General features: G+C 42.0%; 1 protein-coding gene across 1 annotated transcript in view; it reads left to right on the forward strand.

Moving 5' to 3' along the window:
* Window positions 1–2,346: 2,346 nt before the first annotated feature.
* Window positions 2,347–21,721, forward strand: part of MTMR10 (myotubularin related protein 10) — a 41,449-nt gene continuing 22,074 nt past the window's right edge. The window contains exons 1-5 of the mRNA XM_055807672.1: window positions 2,347–2,786; window positions 4,060–4,120; window positions 17,141–17,277; window positions 18,404–18,476; window positions 20,630–20,772. Coding sequence (XP_055663647.1) covers window positions 2,733–2,786; window positions 4,060–4,120; window positions 17,141–17,277; window positions 18,404–18,476; window positions 20,630–20,772 — 468 coding nt within the window. The 5' untranslated portion in view covers window positions 2,347–2,732. The remainder of the gene's footprint in view (window positions 2,787–4,059; window positions 4,121–17,140; window positions 17,278–18,403; window positions 18,477–20,629; window positions 20,773–21,721) is intronic.

Consider the following 21,721-nt stretch of genomic DNA (forward strand, 5'->3'; position numbering starts at 1 on the left):
TTTTGATTTTGTTTGTTCCTTTTTTGAACAGTACTGAAATTTAAATGTGTCAGTGCAGTACTGGAAATTTGTGCTGTCCTATGTTCATTCCCTCAAGAGTAAGATTGCATTTGCAGGCACTCTTCAGAAGGCTCTGTGCTGATGCAAAACACACTTTTGTAATCCTGATGTGCTATAAATAATTGTCCTTTTTAATATCACTGCCAGATTTGTTATATGCAATTCCAAGACTAGCTGATTTGGGCAGTTTCTGCCTTCCTCGGCCCCTTGCTTTCTCTTCACCCTTCTCTGATTTTAATTTCCTTTCAGCAATGTTCTGTATATGAAGATAAAACTGTAAAGAAGAAGAATAAAGATGAGGGCAAGTCCCACAGTATTTCTCACTTCTCAAAGATCCAAGAGATTTAGCTTGTGAAAGGGGTAAGTCACCAGCAGGAGAGGAGCTGTCTGTGGCTTGCTCTCACAGCACTGTCGGGTGCTCAGCATTACAGCACCAGCAGCTTCTACAGCACAGTGCGCTCTCTAAAATGGACAGGGGCTGAGCCTGAGACCATGCCAGGCTGAATAATGCCACTTAAACAATGATGTTTGCAGCATAAAATAAAAATCTTGTATGTGAAAATACAGAGTGAAGTGAAAGGAACTGCCTGCCAACACCAGATGAGGTGGGACCCTTGTGCAAGGAGGTGCGCTTGTTTTAAAACAGCTACAGTGGGGTTGTTTTTATCTTCTGGACCTGCAAGTCCAAGAGTAGTATACTGTTATTATGGAGGTGCTTGCTGGTGTTCTGCCCTGGGCTGTTGCATAGCTTTAAATGCATGTACACCTATCTGCAACCTAGGCAGGTGCCAGTGGGTTGTTTCCCTCCTTGCTGTTCAAACAAACCTTCCTGGCTGGTGTCGGTGGGGCATCTCATTTAAGTCGGGGAATCCAGATTGTGCCCTAAAGTCTGTTCTTTCATTAAACATTCACCCTTTGGCTTCACCCAAAAATCCCAGGGGCTATAATGCAATGCAATGAGCTTCCTATTAATGATAGCAAGGGAAGACTTTCATCCTGCGGCTGATGCTGGGTGCTGCATTTGTCATTTTTTGTCTAAAAACATGTTTGTTTTTCTGGAGTCTTCCAGTTCTTTACTATCTTTATGTCAGGGTGATATTACACCACTACTGTGCTGTAGCAGGCCTGTACTGATGTTATCTCGCATGTGAGCCGAAAATGACAGTATGTTGACCAAACCTGTGCTTTTTAACAAGGTGAGGCTGCAGCACCCAAATACCAGCAGTTAGTTTGGCAGGTCCTGGCCTTCAGCTCTCGCCCCTAAACCACGAGCCTTGCAGTGAACTACGCTTGGCTCATGGCTGGGACCGCAGCGATGGTTCCACCAGCTGCAGGGGCAGCACCAGCAGGCACGGGAACCATCAGCGCTGCTCACCCTACCTGGCCCATCACACCTGCCTCAAACTGTGGACTGCCTGGCTGGTTTTACCCATTCCTTTGTGCTCGGGCCGCCAGCAGGGGAATGCAGGCCGTCCCTGTGGCTCAGGGCGCACAGCTGATGGACCCGTGTGCTCCCACTCCGGGGCTCTCGACAAAAACCACAACCCGATCCAAACTGTTGCTTTTGTAGGTGGCGTTTCCACCGCAGAGGCCAAGTTCATCGCAGCCAGTGCTCACCGACAACCAGCGCCGGGGGCCTCCGAGGGCACCACGGGCCACTGCAGCCGTGGGAGTAGTTACTGTTCCGACTGACCCAAAGGGGTCGCGGTGTTAGATTGTGGCAGTTTAGGTGGGCAACTGCGTTACTTCCATATTCTAGGGAAGCTCAGGTGAGCGATCCCTGCGTGCCTGGGGAACTTGGGGAGCGGGGCCTGCGCCATGTCCCATCCGTCTGCCCATGGATCACGTATGTCCCACGGCTGTAACGCCACAGCCGGTACAGAGGGTGACAGCAAGCACACCCGGGCGCGGCAGGGGGTCACGCAGGGGCCGTGTGCAGGGCCGGCGCCCCGGGTCACGGCAAAGCCCCTGCGGGCCCGCGAAGGCGTCGACCACCCGGTGGCTCCGAGGCCTGGCCGGGGCGACCCCCGCCGGCCCCGCGCCTGCGGCCGCCGTTCCCTCACGCGGGCCAGGAGGACGGGCGGCGTCGGGGCCCCGGCGGGGTGCGGGGGCCGAAGCCCGCCGGCGGGGAGCGGGTGCCCACCGGCCGGCCAGGCGCAGCGGCGCCGCCGGGGCTGCCCTTGCGCGCAGCGTCCGCAAGAAGCGGCGAGGCGCTCACGGCCGAGCCGAGCCGGGCCGGGCCCCGCCGCTTGGGCCCTCCGCGCCGCCGTACCGGGGCCGCTCCCCGCCCCTCGCTCGGCCCAACATGGCCGCCCCGGCACGGCCCGCCTCAGCTCGCCGCCCGCCCGGGCCGCCCGCCCGTCGCCGGCGGTAGAGAGCCGCTGTGCCGGCAGGCGGCCGCCCCCGCGGGGAGGCGGAGGGAGCCGCCGGGGGCTCCATGAGGGCTGGCGGCGGCCGCGGGCCGGGCCTGCCCAGGCGGCTGACTCCTCCCTTGGGGAAGGAGGGTGCGCTGGGGCCGCCCCCGCCGCCGCCCGCCGGGGCCGCCGCCGTGTGACTGGGAGCGCAGCCCCGAGCGGCTGCGGGGCGCCGGGCCTGAACCGGCGGGCGTCGGCACCCTGCCCCCGCGGGACGGGGCCTCCCGGGCCCGGCCCGGCCCGCCGCCGGCCGCCGCGATGTTCTCCCTCAGGCAGCCCAAACCCACCTTCAAGTCCTACCTTCTGCCGCAGGTAACGACAGCGCTTCAATGCCGTTAGCGCCCTGCGCGCCGCCGCGGCCCGGCCGCGGCCCGGCCCCAGCTGCCGCCCTCCCGCTGCGCCGGCGGCCGGGGGGGGGCACGGGCACCTGCGCGGGCCGGGGCGGCCGGAGCCCCCATCGCAGGGGGAGCGGCAGCGAGGCGGCCGCCGGAGCCCCCCGAGCCCCCATCGCAGGGGGGGCGGCGGGGCCGAGGGCCCTTCCCGTCACACGTAGGGCGAGCGTGGGGCTGGCGCGGGTGACAGCGGGGCACGGCGGCCCTGTCCGTGGGGGCGGCGGGGCGCTGGGCAGCGGTGCAGGTGGCCGGGCTCTGCCCCCCGTGCGCAGGGCCCTGCCGGGGGCAGAAAGCAGCTGGTGCCTCCGCGCACCCCGCTCGCCCTGCGTACCTTCCGCATTTAAAACTTGGCTGGCGGCACAGGTCAGAAAATCAAGTGTGTACGTACGGTAGAATAATGTATATAGTGCATATAGCATCGAGCGTGTCTCGTAGAAGCACCGGGGTTTTCTGGGCGGTCTGGCCGTGTAGTTAACACAACGTGATTTTTATTTATTATTTATTTTAGACAAGGCGGGACCTCTTCCAGCAACACGTCTGATGTGTTGACTCATTTTTACTTTTTCACGGTTTCTTGGTAAAAGTGCAGTGTCAGTGCAGGGAAGCTCTGGGCATTCCCGGCTGTGGAGCGGCGGTACCACTGTCAGCATAGGAACCGCAGCCGTTCAGGCTCTTTCACTGAAGGTTCCGGTCGTTTTGTAGAAATAGTTTTATTTTTAAGGTTGGGAATTAAAATGCAGGTAGGCATGTATGTGTTGTAGGCCTTGGTGGATTTTTTTTGGTAATTTTTCCTGTGTCAGAAAGTCACACATGTTAAAAGTTGGAAGAGAGTTTTGTGCAAACTTGAGTGTCCCTATCTGTAAAGCTTGTAGGATTTGAGCCTTTTTGGAATGTCAAACCAAACTGGTTTTTGTTTGGCCTGTCAATTGTTATAGCCTAGGTTACACAATTAGTTAAATGCTAGTATTTTAAATATTATGTTATTCTTCTGGTACAAAGCTAAACGTAAACAAAAATGGTAATATCTTTACAGAAAACTGTTGCTGTGATTGGATCCTAGCTCTTTAAGATCTTGTTTTAACTAAGAAAGCTGAACTTTCTCCTTAGCCCAGGTAGATCAGACATATCTGACTGTAAAGTTCTGATTCTGAAGTAAGTTGTTTTTTTTTTTTTTTTTTCCCCCCCCCCGTCAGGCTGAAGACCATATAGCGTCAGAACCAAGGATTAAAAAACTGGAACCGGTACTTTTGCCAGGTAGGCATAAATCAGGAATTTGACAGAGGCCTCAACAAGGATATATTTAAGCCTTTTGTTTCTCATGATAGAATTGGTACGGTGTAAATAGGTTCCCCTGTTCTACTGTGATTATTGATTTTGGTGTATTTTAATCTTCGCACGTTCCTTCAGGGAGCGTACCTTCTAAGCAGGAAAATCTGATGGTATTTGTGTCTGTAGAACATTGTTCAGACCTGTCTGAAACTCTAAATAAATACATAGGCAATTTTGCCTGTGTAATGCTTCAGTGTGTGTGGAATAATGTCTTGGGTTTATTGCGAGTATTTGAAGTGAAACAATTGTAAGTTTTATAACATTTAGGACACCTTTTGGAATACTACTAACAATTATATTTTTGTCAGATAGTCAGACCTTTACCTGTGTGCAGAACCCATTACCACAGCATGTGTTGTAATCTTGCTTTATTTTAAAGGAAGATATTTATAGCATTTCCGATAAGTAGGTTTGATTGACTTCTGTATCGGAAAACTTCTAATGCTATCTTTATTCATTTACTCTTACTCAGTATTCAGCTGTTACATCATTTTGGAATTTGAAGTTTAAAGCTACACAGAATAACGTTTTTAGTTTGTGGATGAGAAAAGCGATGTTTTTATTACTGTTCATAATTACATATTTATAAAAATGTAAAATATATAAAAATATTCATGACTTATGTTTTTTAAATAAGAATTAATCTTAGGTGAATGACATTTTGATCAATGAGGATTTCTAAAAGCCTTTTTCAGATACCAAAGGAACAGTCTACTATTCTCAAGATTACTTTCATTGCAAACGGTACACCACAGTAGTAGATTTGGCTTGCTGTTTCCAAGGGGAATTTTGAGTTTAAAACAATGGTAGACTGCATTTTTTTCTTACCATTCAGATTATATGTTAACAAATATGGATTTACACAGACACACTATTGTAGGAAGCTATTGCTATTGTGTTGTCTAAGTTGATAAAACATGTTAACTTTCAAAGTGATCAATAGAATTAACAAGTTACTCTTAAAAAAAATAAATTACACTGCTTCATATGGGACTTGTTGCTGAAGTGGTACGGGGTCCAGTGAGGTATCGTAAGCTTAGGATGCTGAATATTGTGGAAGAGGTTCAACTGAAAGAGTAAATAACAACTGACTGACACTCTGCAGGCAACAAAATAATACAGATTTTGCTTGAGGCATAAATATCTTAAAATACATTGCTAAGATTGCTTGGTGTTTGAAATACAGTTATATTTTTATGCTTGCAAAACTTCTGCTTACCACTTGGCATCTTATTGGTTATGTTGCAGTTGATATTCATCCAAGGTCTTTGACTCACAAGGAAGTGACTGCGTGTTCTTCTCCGAGGCATTCCACAGCAAATGCAAGGCAGTATGAGATTGCTTTTCTCAAAATGTAACACGTCTTGCCTTTGCTGTGGGACATGAGCCTGAGCAGTTATAGAAAACAATGTCTGTGCAGGAACTTTTTGCAGTGTGGTTCATTCATTGGGCGTGAAACTCCAAAGTACACTTAAAATAGTGCTGACTGGGTTTGTTTTTCTCAACTGGCTTATATTTATCCCATGTTTGCATCACTTCCCCTGTCTGCACTATCTTTGAAATCAGCATTTGGTGGCTTTTAGGACATTTGTAGTAAGTCACCCCAGGTTATATAGAAAGTGAAAGAGTATAACTCACCACAGAACTAAAACTTCTACCTCTGTGTCATTCTAAGGTGTTATTTTGAATTATTTAATAATAAAATTCACTTCTCGGTACAGCATCTGACAAAATATTTTTATTTTTGTGAGCATCAGTCTGCGTGAGGGGTGGTGGTGGTGAGTTTAGAAGTGACTTACTTTAAATGACTTGAATGAAACTCTTCCTGTTTAAAGTTAAGCACCAGCCTAAACACTTTTTTTTGTTTGTTTCTGTCATCAAATGGTGCAGCAGAAAAGTGTATAAACAAGTACACGTTGTACTGTTGGGTAGACTGGCTTTTGGATTTGTCATAACCCGAGTTTCTGGACACATTCCAATTAATTTAATTATATTAAGGCTGACTTGTACTCCCTTGCAAGTACAGTACCTAATATCCTATCCTTACACAGCTGTGTGAAATGGCTTTTGCTCTCAGGAACAGGGTTAAACCTGAGTGGCTGAATGTTTATTATGCTTCTTTAATTGGTAGAGTTTTTAAGAAGTTCTTTTGCAATTAACTTCTATTGGCACGAGCAGTTACTGGATTTAGTAATCTTCAAAAACTGCAACTACATGTATTAAGCTTTTGATTCCTAAAACAGTCACTTTGAGGGAGTAGCTTGCTGAAAACTGGAATTCCAAAGCAGCTAAATAGCCTCCTGTCTAACTTGTAGTTCTGCGCAGTGGGGGTTAGGAGAGGGAGTTCCAGACACGGAAATAATATGACTCAGGTTAAAAAGTGAGGAGGTTTTTGTTTTTAAAAAAGAGAAAGAAAAAAAAGGGGGGGGGGGGGGGGGGGCAGGCAGGGGCGGGATTTTACATTGCAATCAACTTTTAACCTGTAGAGTTTGTTTTTAAAGTTTCCTCTGGTACCGGAGGAATAGAGATGCATCTCTTCAGGAACTGTGTGCCCTGAGGAGAGTGGTGCATCAGGGAAAGCAACAAACAGAATTTAAAGCAATTAAAAACCTTGGGTTTAAATGGCAACACTGATACTGCAGGAGGGAAAAGTAAATAATTTTATAGAATTGGGTATAATTTAATTCCAGAACACATGATACAGGTTTAAGATGGAGTTAATAAAAATGTTTTCTTTTTCTTTCTGCTGTTTTGTTCTCCTAGTGTAGCTGCCTGATGAAGAGATTTTGCAGAGCTAGTTGAAGAGTTGGCCTGTGTAACAGTTTCACTTTTTCTCCTTTGTTTGCATAGCTTGTTTTATAAGCACGCCGGAGAGGAAAAATAGAGAAATAGCAGGTAGGCTCCCAGTCAGTCTGTCCAAGTGCCTTGCCAGGCTCGTAGGAAAGTAGCTTGTGTGCTTCAGGGTAGAATGAAGTTAAAGCTGTTAAACTGGAAGGTGTGTTTTGTTCTGGTAAGCCATTGTAGCCTGTTTTCCACAGCAATGTCTGTAGCATTTTTAAGACATCGACCTAAGCACTTGAAAACATCGCGCAGCATAACTGGAATGTAATGCAGTGCATGTTTTCAGGATTTGAATGGCAAAGCAGTGAGCAGAGAGGTGCAGTACACGGGTGGGTAATGAACCAGTCCAGTGCCCCTGAGCAGTGCTGCACCGTGCTTTGGGCAGGTCGGGCAAAAAGGTCTTCACTGTTGCTCACACAGGATGTTCTTCGTGAGACTGTGTACTAGAATACCTGGTCAAGTGTGAGAAAAGGCTTGTTCCTTCTGAATTTTTGCTAATTTCAAGTGTTTCTCAGTGCTCATTTGCTAGTAGGTTAAGTTAGTAGCTGTCACCTGCAAATTTTTACAAAACAGCAGGAAATAGTTTAGTTGGTTTTGTTTTGAAAAGTACAAACAGTAGAATTATAGAAGTAAACTGAATTGGAATAGTATTTTTTTATCTTTAAGCCTTGATCACATTAAGGCAAGTTAAAGGAACTTTGGTGGTGAGCTGCAAAGCAGTTACTCATAGTCTCTTGTGCCTGCACCCTGTTCCACGGGCAGGTTGTGGAAGTCTGCTTCAGTGCCATGGCTGGCGTGCAGGCACACCAGGTTTGTGAACAGCGTGTAAGTACAGCGGGAGTGGGTCAGCTGTTACCTCTCGCTGCCAGTGGCTGCCAGCAGGCGTGTAGGAAGGAGAAGAAACAGGACAGGCAGCACTCCCTGCTTCCTTCAGTGTGTGGCCTAGGGACTTCCCTCCTGGAGTAATGTAATGGGGAGATCCAAGTGGGGAGTCACAGAGCATCGTAGAAGCAGTGCTATCATATCTAAATCTTCTTCCTGGATTTTTCTTACATGATTTTTATCGGATTGCTTTTGCTAGCTATGTAAACTTCTGTCATCCACAGCTTCATCTGATAAGAAGTTCAGCAACTCGATTATATGTTGTACAAACCACCTTTATTTGTTCCAGACTTACCACCATTTAGTTTCTTTGTGTAAATCCTAGTTCTTGTACAACATAGCAAATGCCAAGTTGTATTCCCCATTCAGTGTGATTCGTGATTTTCAGACTTGTGTCCTATGTTCGCTGGTTTGCTTCCATCTAGCTTAGTTGGTCCTAGGAAAGGATCTTTCCATATATTTATTAGTACTTTTGATTGCCTCTGAACATTTTCCAGTTGTGCTGTATTCTTGTTGAGGTGGAATTACATACCGTGTTCGAGAGTGTTGCCACTGGATATATTTGCTTTTATCTAATTATGCCGGTCTAGTTGGCTTTACCACCTACTTACTGCTTTCTGTTTGCTTCTTTGTGTACATGTGCCCTTAGATAGGCAACTGAATGGAGAAATCCAATTGAGGCTGTATCATGGAAAGTTTTAATCTTTTAGTCTGATTCTCTTACAAGTTAGCTCCCAGCTCTTTTTCTGTTATTTTTTTCTGCTTTCTGCAAATCCTTAGTACATTAAGTCATAAGTTCCAGAGCAGCTGCAACACATCTTGTGATAGGAGAAGGAAAGTAATACTTTTTGGTGGGACATCTTGTGCGTTAGTACCCCAGGTATGTTCACTCCTGACTGTTTTGTACCCTTGCACCTCCTTCTTGGCATTTTCATTTGTTTGTAGTGTCCCAGAGCTGGAGAACAGAGGCCATGGTGTTGCGGTGTGAGTGCACTGTGATGGCGTGGGGGGGCAGGAAGCAGGGACCGAGCTGGGGAGGTTAATGCATAACCCCAGAGATCTGTCGGGGCTGCCTTTCTGGTGTGTTAGGAATCGGGTTTGTCTCTCCCCTCGAAGGGGAAACTGGGATTGTTTAATTGCTTGGTACAAGTAGCAATGCTGTATGGTCGGTGCCTTTTTCTGTGTGTATTTCTGGAATGAGTGTTGATGTTCAAGTAGGTATCGCTTGATCTGTTAAGGATGATCACCTGTTGATGGTGGGTAGTGCTAGCCTTTGAATGCTTGTAAGAATTTGAGTAGAACTTGTATGAAGTCAGTTTCTGATTGCTTCCAAAGCATATTCAGTTGTTGATTCTCATTTCCAGTGTTGTGGCATGTTAGCCAAGGCTCTCTTACTCATTGCACAGCTGATCAAGACATACTGCAGGGTTAGGCGTTTTTCCCTTCATCAAGTTTCTTACTTGAAATTCAAGTGTTGCTGTAAGAATTTGTTTGTTTTTAAAGTTAGCCTGTGATATTAGACAAGCAAGTGAAATAGCTTTGTAATTTCATCTTGTTTTCAGGCATCAGTGTCATACAAGAGTATAAAATTAGTTTCAGAATGGCCAGATTAGAAAATTAGAATGGCATCTTGGAAAGTAACACAATCACCTAAAGCTTTTCTAAAGTAGAAATTATATATATATATATGTGTGTATATTTTGTCTACACCAAGATTGCAAAATGTTTTATTTAATAGAATTTGAAACTCTCGTAATCTAGATTTGAAATCTGGAACAGCAGCTTTGTGCGAACTAATCTTTCATACTGCAAGAAGCTTAAAAATAAAGCAAGCATTTGACTTATATTTAGAATAAATGAGGCATCACTTACAGTAAGTATATAGTAAATACTCTTTTCTATTATAGCTTTTTTTGTTTGTTTGACTCAAAGTAAATTTTCAGGCACGCTTTGGGTTCAGTTAACTGCTTGTTTTGTTTTGGGGATTGCTTTTTTTAAGGCTGGCATGATATAAGTACTACCAAGGCAGCCTGCATGTAGAAGCTGAAGTTCCAGTTACGGTCTTACAAGTGGATTTTACTGGATGGAGTCAGTTTGTTCTGCCGCCTTTGTTATGAATACACAGAGGACGTGTCTTAAAGTTTCTGACTAGTAATGTATTTTAAGTATCGGTAAATATCTACAAAAATACTTTCCTGTTTGCAACATGTTAGCTGTAGGTCAATATGGTAATCATACTTTAAAGGTAGAAGGATAAACATGCTTTAAAATAAATTTTTATGCTTCTGCATGTGCCTTCTGCAAAACAGTCCCAAAGTAACTGGTGTCTGCCTACTCTGTCCCATATATATTTAATGCCACAAGTCATGAAAGTCCAGAAGGGATAAAATGTTAGTGTGGAGGCTGAATTGTCAGCTGACCAAACTGCTGGGGTTTTGTCTCCTGGCAATTATATTTGCTTCCAGTGAAGTAAGTCTTCAGTGAACTAATTTCTGAACATGTGTTTCTGTATTGATTTATTTAATAAGACAAACCAGAGTAATTTAAGCTAGACCCGGTAATATATGACAAGTTCAGAAAAGCATCTGTAACTTGTATTAGTGACATAGCTATAAAATAAGAGGCTGAAAACCACAGTCCTGTCAAACTGTAACCGATTATATTGTTTGGGCAAAGTCAGGCTTTGGGAATCTGTAGTTTATATAGCCAGACTAAAAATAAGCAAAACACAAAACACGCTCTCCCTCCTCACTGGCTTGTCTATTGTTCACCTTAAGGCACTCTGACCAAATAACTGCTAAAACTGGTTTGTTGGTTGTTTTGGTTTTGGTGTGTGGGTTTTTTGTTTTTTGGGTTTGGTTTTTTTTTTTTTTTTGGGGGGGGGGGAAGTGGTGGTTATAGGGTTATTTTAGTTTGGCCTAAAAATACCTACTGATGCCAAGAGGAGCTGTTGATTCCATTTTTCTCACCACAGGTGTGTGTTCCTATTAGCTACTTGCTGCTGACACTTTCTTGTGCAAGTGAAGAACAGGCTGGATCAGAGAGCTAATTCTGATGAAATCAGGACTGTCAAAAAAGGAAGAAAAATACGTGGTTAGAATTATTTTCAACGGGATCAATTCTCTGACGTGACTAACAAAGTCTTTTACAAATGGCAGTGCCAGCACAGGGGTTGAGGTGGGAATGAATGTGGAATACAAAACTTTGTTTCCCATTCAAAAATAGGAGAAACTTTCATTTTAGGGGGAATAAAAGTTGCTGGATTAAAGCAACTCTGTAAGCATGATGAGCTTTTTAATTTACTGCAATACTTTGTTTTGGATCTAGTTGGTAATGAGAGCCTTGCTTATGATCCGTGTTCCCTTCTTGCTGTGTGAACTGTTGGTTGCCTGCTCTACGCTCCTGTATCCCTCCCTGTGTTTCTGGGGTGTGGGGGAGGCTTTTGCAGAGCATCCCATCCTAGCACGGAAAAGCAGTTATCTTTTCAGCTGCCTCCTGCCGTCAGTTTCTTTCACAGGGTTCACGAAGATTAGCCATTATTGGACAAATACTGGTTTTAATCTTGTTGTGCGTGAGAAAAGAATAGTTGTTCTTTGAAGACTTTTATCAAGAAGTCTGTACTCTTTTTTTTTTTTTTCTTTTTTTTTTCTGCTTTTTCCCTTACTGAGCATTTCTAAAATGGAGCTAAGCTCTTGTCATGCTCTTTTTCTGATGGTTATCAAACTAGAGAAACTGCACCATATTCATGTGTGATATTTTAATAACATTTTTTCCAATCAGATCGGCAAAGCAGGCTCTTTCAGTGGTGTGCATTTAAAACGCACCCCTCTCTAAGCAGTGGTTAGAGTAGTTTGACAAAAATCCAGGGCCCTCCTATTAAAAATTAATGCAGATAGAACATGTCCAAATTGTTTTTCATTCACAGTAATCTCTGTTTTGAGCTGTCCTTTTGACACAACTTTTTAACTTTGTTTTATTTCTTTGCTTTCTGCAGATGTACAGAAAATGAAATGTAGTCTTATTTTTTAACTAATTGTGAAAGTATTGGAAAATACTCGTGGGGGGACAGACATGGGTGGTATCTACAACCATGTGCAGCTTTTTTTGTCTTCACATACCTTAAATACATTGTAAGAGCTCATGAAAATCAGGAAAGAGATAAAAGACAATTATTTCATGAGCTTACAGATACTTTTTTCTCAAGTTTGGAAGTGGCTGAGCACACTGAACAGAAGATTCATTTAGAAGTGGATTAGAGACATTTACATCTAAATGGTTGGTGCATACTAATAAACTCATACAATTTTGGTATTCTTTTTGCAAGAGAACAGCTAAGAAAAGGCAGCTCAATGGGTGAAGATGTTCTGGATTTTACTTACTTATTAATGAAGATTTTATTGGAAATTCTTACTCAGATATTTACGGAAGTTAATTTTTTTTCCCAGTCATTTTGCAGCAGTTTTAGACTTAGATCTTTCTAAATACAAGTGAACTCATTAATGTGCATTTTTAGTGGTTAAATGGCTACTTGAATTAATTTTAGCTCTTCTATTGTGAACTTTTTAGACTAACTTTTCACATAAAGAAGCTGGTTTTCTGTTCTCTTAATTGGGTATAATCACGATCAGCATTATAAATGAGGAACCGGGCTTTGGTTTCCTGAGTGTATTCAGGTGCTTCGTTTTTATGAATTTAGGCAGGAATTATATGACTGCATGACATACTTAATATCCTCTGTTGTCCTGATGTCTGTTACACCTTGAATGTACACTAAACATACTCGGATTTTGATTTAGAACTTCAATGCTCAGTGAGGAAATTTATTCTAGTAAATATATTCTTATGCTTCTAATACAGTATCGAAGAAGTTCCCTTAGTGGTATGTAAGGTACCTACAAACTTCTTGAGCCTGCAGGATTTGCATTATGCATTTATGAAGTCTGATTTCAGCCATTTGTTGCCTCTAGCAACTATCAGGCTCCTAACTTGCTAGAAATATTGTTTATTATCATTTTAACATGCATGTATATGCGATCAGCTTTCTTCCCTGAAAACTAAGGCTTTGAGATAATGCTGTTCTGTTATATTCCTTCTGTATTCATAGGTAGCAAAATTGTGCTAGAAACTCTGGGATGGAAGTGTTTGGCAACTGTTTCAGAGAGCAACTGAAAACCTGGAAATTACTCGAGGTCTCTTCTTTGTTGGCATGTTTCTTGAATTTTAAGCTAAGATAATACAGAAGCCAAAAATAGCAAGCATGAGAACTGGCTATATAGGTGAAAGAGGATTATCTGTGTGTCTCCTACTGCTATAAAGAATCCAGACCCTTATGGAAATTTCCAATTACAAGTTCTAATGCAGTGCTAATTCTGGCAGTTCTTGCTTATTTTTTTCAGATCTATCAAGTTTACTTACTGATTGCCCTGTTATTGATAACACATAGTGATAAAACTGACACAAAGTAACTAAGATTTTTTTTTAATCTATTTTTGTGATCCGTGTGTATGCAGATTATTAGATCCACAGTTCCTGATAGTAAGTTACAAATTATTGCCTTCATAAGATAAAAAATTTAAACTTGGTCCTGGGGGGTACGGCACAAAAAATGACAAAAATATTGCTCAGCAGTAGACAAAATGGTGCAGAACATGCTTTATTTTTAGGATGTTATCGATCAGGAATTGCGTTTTCAGAGTCTGCAGAAATAAATTGACCAGCCTGGGTTATGACTTGCAGGCTGGGGAGACAGAATCGATGTAGTTGCACACCGGCTGTGGTACCTATTGATCACTTGCTCTGCTCTTTGATGAGCGCAGCATTTCCAGTCCTGCCTCTCCTGTGCCCGGTTCCCGTGCGTGCCCGTGCTGCTTCCGGATGTTATTTGGATTGCAGTGGGTTATGCCCTATGGTGGGCCAGATCCGTAACATGAATTCTGTCAGCATCCAAAGAAACAGTCAAAGTGCATGTGCTTTTGTGAAATTTAGCAGGGTCTTGCTGAGGTTTAACAGTTTCTGAGGCTGTGTTAAGTGGAAGGTGTATTAGCTAGATGTATCCTCCAGTCTCTGGTGTTATTTTTGTGATTCATGTATTCATTGTAGAAATATTTTTGTTAAAGCTGATTAGGCTTTATATGTAAGGGTGGCAACCTGGAATTTTTCTTCTGGTTTCCTGTCAGAGTTTAAACAAACTGCTCTTGTCTCTTGAGATCGTTCTTTGAGTGTTGGAGTCACATGGAAGTGTTGACTGCTGTTCTGTGTCTGGAACAGCTTGTGACTGTTTACTGGAAAAAAGCAGCAGCTACATTGTAAAAAAGTGCAGTGTAATATCTCTGAATAGCTCTGTTGTTGACACCGGTATAGAAAAATCACCTAGTAAACTACAAATACAAGAAGGGTTCATTGTGCAAGACCAGCACATACTACTTATGTTGTTTATCTACTTTCCTAAATTTGAGTTAAGTTTGGAAGGTTTGCACCTTTTTATATTGCTCACTATGGATGTCCAAACGAAGGATAAAAGCCAGGTTAGTATAAAATTCCAAACCTGCATTTTAAGAAAAAAAAAAAAAAGGTTGGGTTTGGCTTTTGAAAACTGCATCTATTAAATTTGCATTGCAGACTTTCTCGTGCTTCGTTGTAAATGTTTAAACCCTTCAGCTGGAATTGGTATGCACACTCTGTCTTGCCATATTATAACAGTCAGGTTCAAAACTGACAGTTCTGTGTTAGGGCTGTAAATGTGAGTACAAAGGAGTAGCTAGAGCAAAAAATCCAGGATGTATTTATGTTGGATGAAATGAGAATAAATGAAGATGCCCTGAAGTAGGATTAGTATTAACATGTTCTAGTGTAGCCACACTTACTATGAAGAATGGAGGAAGGATGTAAAAAGGACAGGCTTTGGTAAAGAGAATGATGGTGCAGGCATGTTTAAACTGTAGTAGGTTCAAATTGAAGAAGTTTGCATGGATCTCTTATTTCTCTGCTGTTTTGTAGCATCAGAGATGTGAAGTACTGAAATAGTTTGGTAATAGTAATTTGTGCTTTTAGCAAGAGTGTCTCCTGTGTGATACTAAAAAATACTACGCTTGTTAACAGATAAGAGAATGTTCTATGGAGAAAAAATACCTATGGAAGTTGCACTTCATGGTGTATTGGGCTCTCTGTATCTTTTTATTAGAAATGCAGGGATCCACTGGAGGTGCTGAGAGTGGGAAGAATAACAACTGTTAGGTAGGTCTGGAACAACTGACTGGAGAGGGGAAGCTTCACAGGGACTGTGGCTGAGAACTCAACACTGAATGGTTGAAGATTAACACCAGCTGTGAGAATTAATTGCTTTAATATACAGTTTGGGCTTTTGCAGTTATTTAAGTAAATAGTTTATTAGAAAAAATGCTGGCCAGACTCTGTTAAAAGTATGAAAACATTTTCATTACAGTGTTTATCAGAAGTAGGGCTTGTCATTCTCGTGTACCCCATTATAAGACATTGTTTTCAGTTGTTGTGGACTTGGCTGAACTTTTAACTATTTGTACTGAAGCTGTCAAGAGTCAGATACATTATTTTTTTTTTTCCCCTCAGAATCGAAAGCTTATTTAACCACAGTTCAGTAATGATTTCAGTAATGATAGAGAAAAGACTTCAGGGCTCCAGTGCCTCTGTCTATAGAGCATTTTCACAACTCTTTGCTGCTTCTGGTATAGTTCATGCATGTATATGATAATTGCAGGTCAATGAAACTTGTCCCCTTACATCGTCAAACAGTCCCAGAATACTGAACATAATTCTGCCAGCTCAAGGCTACAGAGCTAGCCCAAGACATGGTTGTAGCTGTTTATTACAGCTGAACTGAAAGCAGGGGCTCTGCTGCTACCCTTAGGGATGTCCAGGCTGGTGCCTGATGACACTGGGGGCCAGAGAGCTGGAAGGGCAGCTCGGCGGAATAGCTCAGGGTGAGCAGCCTGGGCAGAGGCTGCGTCTCAAGACTGGCAAAAGGTTTTGTTCTGCTCACGTTTGGTGTGCTAAAGACAGTTCTTTGGATGTGTGGTTACTTGGGCACAGTGATAACTACCTGAGAATACCTTCTGTAGATCAGGAGACAGATGGGAGGTTTATCCAAAGCTCTGGCCGTGCTCGTTGGGCATGCAGATAGCTGCTTACTGCCGCTCTAGCCACCCAAAGAACTGACTGGTTTCTTGCAAAGCGTAGGACAAGCTGAGATGACATTTTGGGCAACGGGGACTAAATATGCCCCACCTATTACGAGCAAATTAGGCTTTAGCAATCTTTAGTCCTTAGTCTTTTTTTAAACAAAAATCTATAGCTGGTATACTCCCATTCCCGCGCTCTTTATGGTAGATAGCAGTAGCAGGAGGTGGTTGATTGTGACAGAAGCAAAAGCCCAATACAGGAGCAAAATAAATGACCAAGTTCCTTTCCTGAAGGAAAAATGAAATTACTGTTGAGTTTTCAGAAACCTCTGTTGTGCAACTGAACAGTAACGTTACATATAGTGATTTTCTTCTTAATTGGTCCTCAGTCTCATTTGGCTGTATGCTTTTTCACTTCGTAGCTTATCCCAGATGACTTAGCGTAATTTTTTTCTTCTTCATTAAAATTTTGTTTTACAAAAGGAAATTATTGGTCTCCTTCATTAGATGGTTGCAGTAGAAACTTTGAAATGGCGAGGAATGTTTAATGTGTTTGTGTTCTGGTTTCATTTTTATGAAATCACCTGAAAATCTGTTTATAAATGCAAAACTAGGTGTGGACTGATGATTCTGAATTCATGAAGTTCATAAAACTCTCTAAAGTACTTAACAATAGCCAGTTAATTTCAGTTTTAAAAATCAATGCTAGCTGAAGTACATAAACATATGCCTCTGTTTAAAGGACACTGTTGTCCAAACCAATGACTTTCTCCTAGTGAAGATTTGCAGATTTTGATCTCTGGGTATAAGGAGAGTGGTGTGTGGTCGGTTGTTGGGTGGTTTGGTTTTTTTTGTTGGGTTGTTTTGCTTTTACTACTGCACAGCATTGCCTATTTTGGAATGGCAGTTTTCTTTTTTCCCCTGGAGTGATGTTTACTTAAACTCCAGGTTTACCCAGAAGAGGTAAACAGGTAAAGAGTTAAGGGTTTCTTGGTACTACAGACTTAGGATCGCTGCACATACAAGATTTATATAGGTTTCTCTTTTCCCCTTCCCTTTTCTGTTTTAGGTGAAATTGTGGTCAATGAAGTAAATTTTGTAAGAAAATGCATGGCAACAGATACAAGTCAATATGACCTGTGGGGCAAACTGGTTTGCACTAACTTCAAGATTTCCTTTATTACGGATGACCCAATGCCACTACAGGTTTGTTATTAACTCACGTTGCTGTATCATGACAATAAATGTGATAGGTAAAATGGATTTAATTAAATGTAGTGAATCTGTCTCATATCTGATGTGATGCCTTCTAAAACAAAGCAGGCTAAATGGTGAAGTTCCACTGTCCTCTTCTGAATGTGTTGCTATTCCATCCCTTCATTGAGAATATCGGAACAGCGCCAGTTTGGTATGGAAGTACAGCCAGCTCTATTTATCTCTTTTTTATCGAGGCTTCATTGGGAAGTGGTTTTGCAAAAGGCAAAGCAGGAATCATATAAAAACATATTTCTCCTTGAAGATGATAATTGCAAATGTTCCTTTGACTAGGCAAGCGTCAGATTAGCAAAGCCTTTAATGCATCCAAGTTTTATTGGCATTACTAATGGAGGACAATGGAACCATGAAATGAGTTTTCATTATAGATGAAGCAACAAGAAAAGGGGAGAAAATAAGCCTTTGTCAAAGCAGAACATGTGACATTCAAAACCTCGATCAGTTTTTGAACAGCACAGCATACAGGACTGTTTGAAAACCAAATTTGTGAGCCGTATTTTATTTTCAATAGAGTTTTCACATTCATTTTGGGCTTTTAAAAGAAGCACACCATTAACTAGGCATGCATGAAGCTCTGAAAGTAGGCAGATGCTTATTCAATAATGGTTAGTAAGTTTGACCACAGCTACTTCAAAAAATTAATTTTTTGACATGAAGTAATTTTCAAAACTCATTTCTAAAAGCTGAATTAGTATTTTTTTTTTTGTTCTATGATTACAGTAATAGTTGGAGACTTTTTATGTAATATATATATATATTATACTTCAGATTGTATTGAATTTCTACCAGCAATTTTTGAGGCTAGTAAATTCAGTGCAAGTACTGGGGTTATTTTGCATCCTCTGTGCAGGTTTCTAAACTGTTTGCTGTGCAATTCACAAGCACAAGAGAACTGTTTCCGCAGCCTCAAATTGCTTGTGAGTAGGCCAGGGTGCCACATGTCAGAAAAGTCTAGGCATGCCTGATTTTTATCATCAACATTTCTTCAAAGTTGTTCTCTATATCTGGTTGCGAACTGCAGAACTGCAATTAATGGCTCTGAGTTCATGTGTTTCAGAAATTCCATTACAAAAACCTCCTCCTTGGTGAGCATGATGTCCCGCTAACATGCATTGAGCAGATAGTCACAGGTATGTCCAAAATAGTTAAGTGTAACGAGTGACAGGCTTTACAGTTACTCGCTTCTAAACTGTTAACTGCTTGTGATGTGCACGATTGTTGACGCTTCAGGTTTTATGTCATTAATCTTCTATGATTTGAAGAATTTGGTTTAAGATTAGGATAAAAGCATTAAAAGCTAAATAAAACTTGTGGTGCCCTGGAGGAGATGTACTTAGTTGGGTCTTTATATTGATTTTTACATTTAACTACAGTACTGAAGCACCAGGTGTCCCAGGATAGGCACCAGTTCTTACAGCGCAGAATTTTGTTAGCGACTTTTTTGTGTGCAAGCATCTGAACCTCTTCCGTGTAAATACATGAGATTGCAAAAAGCAGTTCACTTATACAATTTACTCATAGCTGGGATATCTGACAGCGTAAATGCTAGAGTTTTCAAGCCTGCGTAATTCTTAGCAAGTTAGTAGCTAGTGGGCTACAAAAATCTACAAATAACAATAGATGTCTTAACTGAAGAAATAACCTATAACATACTTATTTTGAAGAGCCAGTTTTTGATAGATACTTGAGGCCGACCTGTTTGTTAAGAAGAACGTTAAGAATAATTAATCTTGTAATTGAAGAATTTCTTATAACTGATAATTTTCAAAGCCTTGATCACAGCATGGGCTGTTAAGTACTTGGTTTTCTGACTGTAGGTAATTTAAATCATTACTTAAAAGTTTTCAGGGCCCAAAGTTTATCCAGTAATCCATTCCGCTCTGGGAGCTGGTTGTAATCACTGTGAAAAGATTAATGTATAGCTGAAGAAGAACATTATGAGGATTTTTATTTTTTTTTAAAGAAAGAGGTGCTGTTGACCTTGCATATGGTCTTGCACTGGCCCACATTTGTTGCCCCTTTCCATAAATACCAGGTAGAAGTGATTAAACAGTAGCAATATTGCAAATCTGTTAATTACGGCTTTGTGTGGAGAGATATTTATAAATGGGGTCTTGCAATCTTCTTATTTAACATCTCATACAAATGCTTATATAATAAATACTGCTAAACAGGGGGGGAAGCCAGCCAGCCAGCCTTGAATAATTGTTTATTAATTATGTCCTCTCACATGAGATGTGTTGTTCCTAAGTGGGAGAGGACTACAGATAGCACTTATTTTAAAACTTGAAGGCTGATAGATCCTAGATGAATCTATTTTCTTGTTTCCCCAAACTGTCAAGTAGCACGAACAGCTGCGGTTTCATTAGAAGAATGGTAGACGTTCTCCAGGAACCCCTTCTGTTCAGCTTTTCCATTGCGGTTTGAAGCTCTTCAGAGGGCGAGGGCAGTATTTCCTGCCACATACTTGAGATTATTCTTTGTTTTTCTGTTACGCAGGTTCACCCTAAATTTAGTGAAACATCAGCTTTTCCTATCAGGAGCTGGGGGGGGTTGTTACCCGTGCTGCAGCAGAGGTTCTTAGTGGCGGGTACACTGAATGGCAACAGCCGCAGGTGTCCCTGAAACACCCGTGTTCCCTGGAAGCACCTAAGTTTAACCAGAAGATACCTGCAACCGGGCAGCTGTGTCAGTTAGTCACTCAGCCCTGTGCCCCACTTCTATCAGTTACCACAAATAAAATCTCTGTGGCTTCTGTGACGCTTACCTTTTGCAACTTAACTTTCTCTGAAAAGGAGCTACATAGGCCGAGAGACGCGGCCTGTCTCTGTGGGTCTAGGCCAGCTGGCAATTGACTGTACTTACATTCTTGAGTTTTATGTAAGAAATAAGGAGTTAAGATTAGTCTTTTTATCCATAAAAACAAACAACAAAAAAAATCAGCATATATGCCAATTACTGTGCATCAGAAGGGGATTGCAGTGTACGCTACTAACTGTCTGGGAGGAAAAATTGCTTTTGGGAATACTGCATGTTAATGCCTTGTTTGTGAAGTTGTTGATGGGCAAAAATAATCTGGGCATACAGGAAACATTAATTCAGCCACGTGTTTGAAAGGAGGTTGATGAACAGGAGGACCTGTGGGTTGTCTACTCAGTTGAACAGTTAAGATATACTATTAAATGAAAAAGTGGTGCTAGCAGCATTTCTGTGGACGTTTGAGCCAGTCTTGCGTTGTGTACTTGTAAAACACAGTCCCATAACTTTTGTCTTCTCTTTACAGTGAATGACACCAAGAGGAAGCAGAAGGTCCTTGGTCCCAACCAAAAGCTTAAATTTAATCCAACTGAATTAATAATTTATTGCAAAGACTTCCGTATTGTCAGATTTCGTTTTGATGAAGCAGGTCCTGAAAGTGCAAAAAAGGTATTTTATCTTTTTATGGAATCTTGCCTTGTAGTCATTACATGTAGCAACAGCTGTGCTAATAAGATCATTTTATTTTATGTTTTGATAGAGAATTAGCAGGGAAGAATTGCAGATTAATCACATTCCATTAGAGGAGAATTAGCTAGAATTTTAGAGACAAAATTATTAAGTAAAAAAAATTAAGATGATGTTGTTTCTTTTCATATAAGATAAACCTGCATTTCTTGTCAAATCTGTTGTACGTTTAAAAATTACTGATTTATGAAACAAATCTTTTGAAAGATGGGATCATGGAAAATGTTTGTAACTGATACATATTCTGAAAGTCACGAGCTTTATTTACCCATAGGTAAAGTATACTGTCTTATATATACACTTCACCTTTGCTTCACGTAGTGAGTTCTCCAGCGAGCTCTTGGAGTAACCAGTGTGTCTGATCTACATGGAACGATGTGCTCTTTCTCAACATTTATTTGAAAAGTCTCGCATGCTTCTTGACAAGAGGAGTTACTTCTGTCCTAGAAATTTCATTCCTTCCCCAGTTTTAACACTTGTTGTCTTAAGTCTCAACAGAATCGTACATTGCTCTTTAGCCTGGTAAGGTCCAGCTGGTTTCTGCTGTGCAGAGATGGTTGGTCTCTGTACAGCACTGACTCACCAGCTTCCTTGTCCTGGATCTGTGCCCTCAGTTATTCAGAGTTACGGCTCCGCTGACCTGCATGGCACCGTTCCGTGGCCAGGCATGGCACAGCGGTTGTTTTGTAAGGAATGCCCCAGTTTGCTCGCAGAGCTTAAGAATTCCCCTTCTCATTAGGATAAAGTTTGAGCTTAACCCTGTAAGTCCTAAGACCCATCTGCCCAGACCTAAGTCTGTTTGCATTTATCGGCTGGTGAACCAGCTCATCGCTTCCTCACCTTTTACCCTCTGGTGGAGGTCCAGGAGCAG

Source organism: Falco peregrinus, chromosome 1, assembly GCF_023634155.1.
Source record: "Falco peregrinus isolate bFalPer1 chromosome 1, bFalPer1.pri, whole genome shotgun sequence".
Taxonomy (NCBI): Eukaryota; Metazoa; Chordata; class Aves; order Falconiformes; family Falconidae; genus Falco; species Falco peregrinus.